This window comes from Tachysurus vachellii, chromosome 23, assembly GCF_030014155.1.
Source record: "Tachysurus vachellii isolate PV-2020 chromosome 23, HZAU_Pvac_v1, whole genome shotgun sequence".
Lineage (NCBI taxonomy): Eukaryota > Metazoa > Chordata > Actinopteri > Siluriformes > Bagridae > Tachysurus > Tachysurus vachellii.
Window position 1 is genome coordinate 17,723,528 of NC_083482.1, and position 9,377 is coordinate 17,732,904.

General features: G+C 42.2%; 2 protein-coding genes across 4 annotated transcripts in view; one reads left to right on the forward strand and one right to left on the reverse strand.

Moving 5' to 3' along the window:
• Positions 1–1,980: 1,980 nt before the first annotated feature.
• Positions 1,981–5,574, forward strand: si:ch211-189a15.5 (spermatogenesis-associated protein 2-like protein). Its single transcript, XM_060859259.1, has 3 exons — positions 1,981–2,181; positions 2,323–2,707; positions 3,193–5,574. The coding sequence occupies exons 2-3, from the start codon at positions 2,366–2,368 to the stop codon at positions 4,219–4,221; spliced, it is 1,371 nt and encodes a 456-aa protein (XP_060715242.1). The 5' UTR covers positions 1,981–2,181; positions 2,323–2,365; the 3' UTR covers positions 4,222–5,574.
• A 2-nt stretch (positions 5,575–5,576) lies between these two features.
• tk2 (thymidine kinase 2) overlaps positions 5,577–9,377 on the reverse strand; it is a 6,403-nt gene continuing 2,602 nt past the window's right edge. For all 3 annotated transcript variants that reach the window (XM_060859260.1, XM_060859261.1, XM_060859262.1), the window contains exons 6-10: positions 7,359–7,432; positions 7,136–7,224; positions 6,695–6,774; positions 6,505–6,585; positions 5,577–6,256 (exon numbers count right to left, since the gene is read on the reverse strand). In XM_060859260.1, coding sequence (XP_060715243.1) covers positions 6,167–6,256; positions 6,505–6,585; positions 6,695–6,774; positions 7,136–7,224; positions 7,359–7,432 — 414 coding nt within the window. In that variant the 3' untranslated portion in view covers positions 5,577–6,166. The remainder of the gene's footprint in view (positions 6,257–6,504; positions 6,586–6,694; positions 6,775–7,135; positions 7,225–7,358; positions 7,433–9,377) is intronic.

A 9,377-nucleotide genomic window follows, 5' to 3' on the forward strand; every position in this document is an offset into this window, starting at 1 on the left:
ACACTGGACTAAAATCAACACTCATTCATTCATCTTCTACCGCTTATCTGAACTACCTCGGGTCACGGGGAGCCTGTGCCTGTGATCTCAGGCATCATCGGGCATCAAGGCAGGATACACCCTGGACGGAGTGCCAACCCATCACAGGGCACACACACACACACACACAAACACACACACACACACACACTCTCATTCACTCACACAATCACACACTACGGACAATTTTCCAGAGATGCCAATCATCCTACCATGCATGTCTTTGGACCGGGGGAGGAGACCGGAGTAACCGACTAAAATCAACCATATTTTTTAATATGAAAATGCACATGGGGGTCACGGTGGCTTATTGGTTAGCACGTTCACCTCACACCTCCAGGGTCGGGGTTCGATTCCCACCTCCACCTTGTGTGTGTGGAGTTTGCATGTTCTCCCCGTGCCTCAGGGGTTTCCTCCGGGTACTCCGGTTTCCTCCCCCGGTCCAAAGACATGCATGGTAGGTTGATTGGCATCTCTGGAAAATTGTCCGTAGTCCGTAGTGTGTGAGTGAATGAGTGTGTGTGTGTGTGTGTGTGTGTGTGTGTGCCCTGTGATGGGTTGGCACTCCGTCCAGGGTGTATCCTGCCTTGATGCCCGATGACGCCTGAGTTAGGCACAGGCTCCCCGTGACCCGAGGTAGTTCGGATAAGCGGTAGAAGATGAATGAATGAAAATGCACATCAGATAAATGTGATGCATGTAATGTTCCAGAAAATGTGGAACATGCCATAATGATGTGTAAAGTATATCACTTAGAAAGGGAAATATTTAAAGGAAAGATATATGAGTTGGGAAAAGAATGGAGTTTGAAAGGGATATTAGGGTTGGGTGAAAAAATGTGGGAATGTAATCAGTGACATCAGAATGAGACATCAGTCAGTCTAGATCGGGAACAGCATCTCCAGCACCACCACACTGAGCACTGGGGCTGCGTGTTCAGCCCACTGCTGTTCACCTTGCTGACTGTGCACGACTGTGCACCAATGCACAGATTGAATCATATTATCAAGTTTGCCGATGACACAACCGTGGTGGGCCCTGAGATGGTGCCAGGGGGCCCCAGTTCACTGACAACACCTACTCAGAACAAGTAGCCTTGATTTTAGTGCTTCCATGTTCTAATGCTGATGCCGAGAGGGTATTTTCGATGGTCGGTTTGAACGAAACCTCAACACCAAACAGTTTGTCTCTGGACGGGACATTGTCCTCAATCATGTCCCTAAAATGTCTGGGCTTGTGCTGAACTGTTTTATATGGGAGCAACATTACACATGATAAAGGGGTCTAAAAAGGGAACAAACACAATAAACACTAGTCATAATCTCTCTCTCTCTCTCTCTCTCTCTCACACACACACACACACACACACACACACACACACTCTTGCCTGTCTATAAAACTTGAGCCCTGAGTTAAATGTCAGACACAGTTAATATCCACACTAAATAAACAGCAGCTGAACTACACATGAAGGTCTTTTATTTGTTCCTTTAGAGATTTCTAACCAACACAAACTGATTCATCTGTAATGAGTGAATATTAGCCACATGCTAACGCTAACAGGGAGCTCATCAAACTGCTGCAGAAGAAAGACAACTAAATTAAATTCGGTCTAAAAGGAACTCACACGTCATGACGTCAGCGGAATGTACAAACACGTGGAGCTCTACAACTGCACGTGTTAACAGGGACGTCTCTGATTGGTGGAGTTGTGGAATTCTGGGTAATGTAGTGTTTTGTGAGGAACGCGATAATAAACACGTGTTTTTTTAAATGAAGTTCACATCAATTCACATGATTCATAGTCTGTTTTTAATATGAGCGTGTTTTTAAAAAAAAATAAAACAGCAAACGAAAGAAAGTGTGTCATTTATTACAGCTAATAAAATCTTTATTTGTGCTCATGAACTGAATGTCCAGTTACTTCCGGGTGTAGAGCTGTGTGTCAGAGAGGAACACAGGAGGAACTCAGGAGGAACTCAGGAGAGGAGAGTGAAGGGTTTACTGTGGTCTAAGGGAAGAAACATATAACTCATGTTATGCTCTTTATTGATGATGATGATGATGATGATGATGGACACATTCAGGAGAAGGAAGTGCACTAACCTGCAGGAGTGATCATTATTATATTATTATTATTTGGTGAGTATCCTTCTGTGTGGTTAAACCTTCATATATGTGGATTGAGGAAAATAAACTTGTTACTTTATATCTTAAAACACCAAAAAGCCCAAAGCTTTTGCCCTGCTGTCGTCCTGTTTACTTTCACTTCCTGGTTTTCAGATCTCTGCTGTCGCTTCACACACATGAGAAGGAAACACACATCATGACCAACACTGCTGGAGGTGAAGCGGTTCCAGCACGATGTGAGGACGTCCTGGAGCGCTACGTGACTTTCTGCAGCCGTGTGTGGAGCGAAGGTGGCGTGAAGGTGTGTGAGGAAGCACAGCTGGTGGAAGCGGCCAAGCAGCTGCTGATAACTCAGAGTCAAGAAGCTCCCACCTTCACACTCCTGCCATTTTACCCCACTGTCATCGACATCATCAGCACCGACCCCAACAGCAGCAGCACCGTGCTCCGGCGCCTCAGCAGAGCCTTCGAGGTTCTCGAGCTGTTATGCATCAACCTGTTCATCTTTCCCTGGAGAAAAGAGTTTAAAACGCTGAAGGTGAGAGAAACGTGTCTCACACACACACACACACACACACACACACACACACACACACACTTCCTGTTTCTCTGTCAGTTGTGTTTTAATATTAAATAATTAGTTTTTTTTACTGCAATGTGACGGATCTGATACCAAACTGAAATACTTTATATTTTTTAGATGAAATAAATACAATTAAAATAAAATACTTATTACTGTTGATAATAATTCATCAGATAAATAATCTAAATATTATTATTAAAGATTCTGTTAAAATCTGAAGATTTGTTTAAATGTTTAATTCTATAAAGAATAAAGACTGAGATGCAGATCTGTATAAATATCTGTCCAGGAACAAGAAGGACAACAGAAAAGACAAAACTCTTCTATTGTGAAGCTCCGCCTTCATCATTTAGGCCACACCCCATGGTGATCTGTGTATTGTGTATTTTTAATGCTGGATGCTGAAGTGTTGAGTTTAATGGAAGATTTATGTCTTGTAGAAATTTACTGGTCATTTTGTTTACGACATCAAATCGGTTCTGCCGCCGCAGACGACTCAGATCGTTCTCCACCACATCGGCTACGACTCTGAAACCGACACAGAGTACAGGCTCTCCGACAGCGCCGACCCAAACCACGCTAAAGCAATGGGCATAGAGCTGTTTCTGGCCCGAGTCGAATGCGAACGTCTGACTCAGATGACAAGCCAGACATCTCATGCAGAATGTCTGAGGATCATCCGGAGCCGAGGTTCTGCTGCAACGCTTCAGGAGGAACCGGAGCTCGATAACGCTACGAACGGAGTTCTGAAGAACGACGGAGAAAACAGAGACGACTTCTTGTTACATCCAGAACCGAGTCTGAAACCATTAGACCAGGAAATAAACGAGTGTGAAAACTTGGAGCATGGAACGTTCCTGAGTGAAGATAAGTCCATCCTGGAGATGCAGAAGGATTACCCAGACCTCACCTTCAGACAGAGGCCCATCTTCAAAAGGTCTTCTGCCAAAATAAATCGCTCTGGAGGAAGAGACCTGAAGCTTGAGCATGAAATGTGCAAATGTGAAACTGAAGCTCCAGAACCTGCTCTGGAACCTCAATCCTCTGAAGAACAGCAGTTGCATGTAGGAGATGCGTCACAAACTCCTGGGTTCAAAAACGTCGACGTCACGTCTGTGACGGACCTGGCCGAGATGATGGACAAGCTGAAACTAAAAGAGTTCCCCAGCGAGGAGCCTCTGAAGTGTCCGGTGGAGGAGACGTCGCAGTGCGAGAAGAAGGAGATGATCCCCATCATCTGCAGCCCCTCACAGGAGTCCATCTGCTCCATCGCAGGCTGCGGCAGCTGCTCCACCTCGGATCGACTTCAGCAGCACCGCAGCATCACGGAGCCTCCGCAGTCCTTCTATATCCCCAACCGTGTGAGTGGGTCTGCTGCGGCGCCCCCTGCAGATCACGAGCAGAACATCCACCCCAGCAGCAAGGCAAGAGATGAGCCTGGCTTCCATCATGCTCTGGAGAGCCTGTGACATCACTAAATAAACTCAATCACAGACCAATCACATTCAACATGCAAATGAGCAAAAACTCAGAAATTTGTTTAGCTGCTGATAACTAGATCTGACTAGTTTACTCAGGGTTAACTAAACAGCTAGTTACATGACGTTATGTAATGACATTTGGCAGTAGACCAGAGTCAGTGGGATGAATGGGGGTGGGGCTCATTTGCATATTAATGAACACCCCAAGGTCCTGGTGTGGGTCAGTGTTCAGAGACGTTACATAAACGCTTTTATTCATTTATTTGGAACGATTAAGCAAAAAAATTAAAGTTATCTTTTTGACAGCGTGTAAACTTCATATTCTCCTGAAGAACACAAATCTGTGCTGAAAAAATCATAACGCAGTAAAGACACCTGTTACTTTGTTATAGTAATAATGTGTGTGTTAAATACACTCCAGTAAATATGTGGGGAAATATTTTAGATCCAGTTTGTACAGTATAATGACGTTAAGCTCTTAGTGCCGAGTTCGGAGATTAACTCTGAGTCTGTCGGAGGTGTGAAGGTGTTTGTTCAGGTTTCCAGTTAGAGCTTCTGATGTCCTTCACCTGAGAAGAACAAACAGGTCACAGAGTTTCATAAACTACATTTATTTTGAGTTATTTTGATAGTATTTAAGACTGATGAAGCAGTTTATCTCCATTTATTCCTCTACACATGGAGATGATGTCAGAATGCTCCTGGATTAAACCCTGAACATCTCCACACCACAATGCAGAATGACACGAACTCCTTCTGACAGTAAAGCTTTTACATCGAGGTCTGCGGCTCGGGCCGAGCTCCTGGACTCTGACTGGACTTTAAATTCTCGTCTCAGTTATTCCACTAAAATAGAGCAATAATCTCAGCTACTGTAATTCTTCATGAGTGAGCTAAATATTAACACTGTACATTAACACCAGCCTCTTTACAAGGGAACTTATTTAGAGCCTTCAATACAAGAGGAATGAAAACTTATGCAAACGTCTACATTTTGATCTGTAAAGAATTTGAACTATTTAGATTTTTCCCTCATTTTAATGTCATGATCTTAAATAATCAGTTTAATGACAAAAAATCACAATGAACTGTGACAGGTGGAGTGTGTGTGTGTGTACATGTGTGTGTGTGTGTGTGTGGTCATGTTTCTGTGCCTTACTGAAGCACTTTGCACTTGTATGTTGTCTAATGTGTGAGATTTTGTGTGAAAGTGTTTGTGTGCCAAATAATCAGTTCCAGAATGTATTATTATTATTATTATTATTATTATTATTATTGTTAGTTTTCATACATTTATAAATTTCTGTCATTATAAAATCAATAAAAAAGGCTTCAGCTGTTGCTCCTTTTCTCCCCAGTTTATTAAAGTTCAGTGTAAAGAAGTGTTTCTAAATAAAGTTTATAAAAGTCTCATGTTTTAAGTTTCTGTAATTTAATAAAAAAAAGACAAATAAATAATAATGAGACTAATTAATACATGAGTGAGAAAAATAAATAATAATCTAAAAGAAATAATAACAAACAGTAAGGGAAAGTAGAGCCTGTGTGTGTGTGTGTGTGTGTGTGTGTGTGTGTGTGTGTGTGTGTGTGTGTTACAGAGATTCTGACTGCGGTGATGAAACTCCTCCCACAGAAACATTTAAATACACTTTGAAGTAAATTTTTTACAAAATGTTTACAAAATCTGACTTGGAATCGAATCAATTGATCTGATGAATCATGATTCGAACTGATTCACAGATAGTCAAAAGATTCATAATAAATAATTATTATCACTTATAATTATATATTAAATTATTAGTTATTGTTGTTGGTACTTAAACTACCACACACACACACACACACACACACACACACACACACACACACCATTCATGTTAAAACAGGGCAGGAAACAAACGCTGCCTCTGGAACAAATTGTCTGTGTTTCTCTTCATGAAGCTCGAGGCACAGTGAAGATCTTCTCTCTGTTCTCCTCGTACTGATGGAGCATCTTCTGAAGATCATGATCGGCCGGGATCACCTACACACACACACACACACACACACACACACACACACAGACACACACCAAGCCCTAAATGTTAGATTCCTGTAGTTTGAATATTCTAAACATGATAAATGATGTAAATCTTTTTAGATAAAGTCTCATTTGTCTTTATACAAAAACACTCTGCAGGACATCAACAGTAATATCTGTAATATTTAAATGATTTATTTAAATAATGAACAATTAATAATGATGATGATGAATATAATAAGTGAATTTACCAGCACAGGAGCAGGAACATTATATGACGTGTGATTTATCAGCCAGTCCTCATACAGACTATGGAGAGCCTCCAGGTACTCCTACACACACACACACACACACACACACACACACACACAGAACATTATCAGTACAGAGGAATGAACTGATGATAAACACACAGCAGATGGAGGAGTTTCTCAGTCGTACCAGAGGAATGACTTTTTCTTCTTTTCTGCATCTCTGCTTCAGACGATCAAAACATATCTGAGGAGACGTCTGGAGGTAAACTGGAGAACACAGAACACAGAGTCATCCTGAGATGTGTTTGTTAATGTAAATGTGTACGTTCTGACGCCCAAAATCTGTTTTAAAATTCATTCTTTATTTCTGTTAAATCTGACAGTTTTAATGTCAGTTCATGACTCATGAAGCTCCAGAAACTCACAGAGCTGTAACGCTAACTCCTGCTGATCATGCTAACAATGAGACACTACTGCTCCTTTATCATCACACTGTCACCTCACGGTCTGTATTTATCATCAGTGTATCACTCATCATCATCATCATCATCATCATCATCATCACGTTCACTCAGCTGTAAATCATTAATAATTAATTACAGCTTTAAACATTTACACACTGACTCACCGATCAGATCCACAGGAATGGAGATGTTACTGATGATCCACTCGAACCACTCGCTCAGGACGGCGTAGTCCACCTCAGGCATCTTCCCACTGTTTATACACACACACACACACACACACACAAGTATCAATACTGTAAATGACTAATTATAATGATTAATGTTTATAAACCTAAAACATTTCTGTACTTTGAAAGTGAAGAGTTTTATAAAGACTTTATTCACCTTTTATAGAGATTTTCAACAAATATGTATTTAGCGCTGTACAGAGATCTCTCCATCATCCTGACTGGTGCTGTCTGAGCAGAGCACAGGGAGAAATACACAATAACTCTCATCAGCACACACACTACACAACACACACACTACACAACACACACTACACACGCTACACAACACACACTACACAACACACACACTACACAACACACACACTACACAACACACACTACACAACACACACACTACACAACACACACTACACACGCTACACAACACACACTACACAACACACACACTACACAACACACACACTACACAACACACACACTACACAACACACACTACACAACACACACACTACACAACACACACTACACACGCTACACAACACACACTACACAACACACACACTACACAACACACACTACACACGCTACACAACACACACTACACAACACACACTACACACGCTACACAACACACACTACACAACACACACACTACACAACACACACACTACACAACACACACTACACACGCTACACAACACACACTACGCTACACAACACACACTACACAACACACACACTACACAACACACACTACACAACACACACTACACACGCTACACAACACACACACTACACAACACACACACTACACACGCTACACAACACACACTACACAACACACACACTACACAACACACACTACACAACACACACTACACAACACACACACTACACAACACACACTACACACGCTACACAACACACACTACACAACACACACACTACACAACACACACTACACACGCTACACAACACACACTACACAACACACACTACACAACACACACTACACACGCTACACAACACACACTACACAACACACACACTACACAACACACACACTACACAACACACACTACACACGCTACACAACACACACTACACAACACACACACTACACAACACACACTACACACGCTACACAACACACACTACGCTACACAACACACACTACGCAACACACACACTACACTACACACGCTACACAACACACACTACACAACACACACACTACACAACACACACACTACACAACACACACTACACAACACACACTACACACGCTACACAACACACACTACACAACACACACACTACACAACACACACACTACACAACACACACTACACAACACACACTACACAACACACACTACACACGCTACACAACACACACTACACAACACACACACTACACAACACACACTACACAACACACACTACACAACACACACACTACACAACACACACACTACACAACACACACTACACAACACACACACTACACAACACACACTACACACGCTACACAACACACACTACACAACACACACTACACACGCTACACAACACACACTACACAACACACACACTACACAACACACACTACACAACACACACTACACAACACACACACTACACAACACACACTACACACGCTACACAACACACACTACACAACACACACACTACACAACACACACACTACACAACACACACTACACACGCTACACAACACACACTACACAACACACACTACACAACACACACTACACACGCTACACAACACACACTACACAACACACACACTACACAACACACACACTACACAACACACACTACACACGCTACACAACACACACTACACAACACACACACACTACACACGCTACACAACACACACTACACACGCTACACAACACACACTACACAACACACACACTACACAACACACACACTACACAACACACACACTACACAACACACACACACACTACACACACTACACAACACACACACTACACAACACACACACTACACAACACACACACTACACAACACACACACTACACACGCTACACAACACACACTACACAACACACACACACTACACACGCTACACAACACACACACTACACAACACACACACTACACACACACTACACAACACA

What these genes read in the sequence shown, in the direction of transcription:
- si:ch211-189a15.5 (XM_060859259.1), top strand. Translation starts at nt 2,366, where the DNA reads ATGACCAACACTGCTGGAGGTGAAGCGGTTCCAGCACGATGTGAGGAC. An exon ending in AAGAGTTTAAAACGCTGAAG is followed by an intron (nt 2,708 to 3,192) that starts GTGAGAGAAACG and finishes TATGTCTTGTAG; the next exon opens with AAATTTACTGGTCATTTTGT.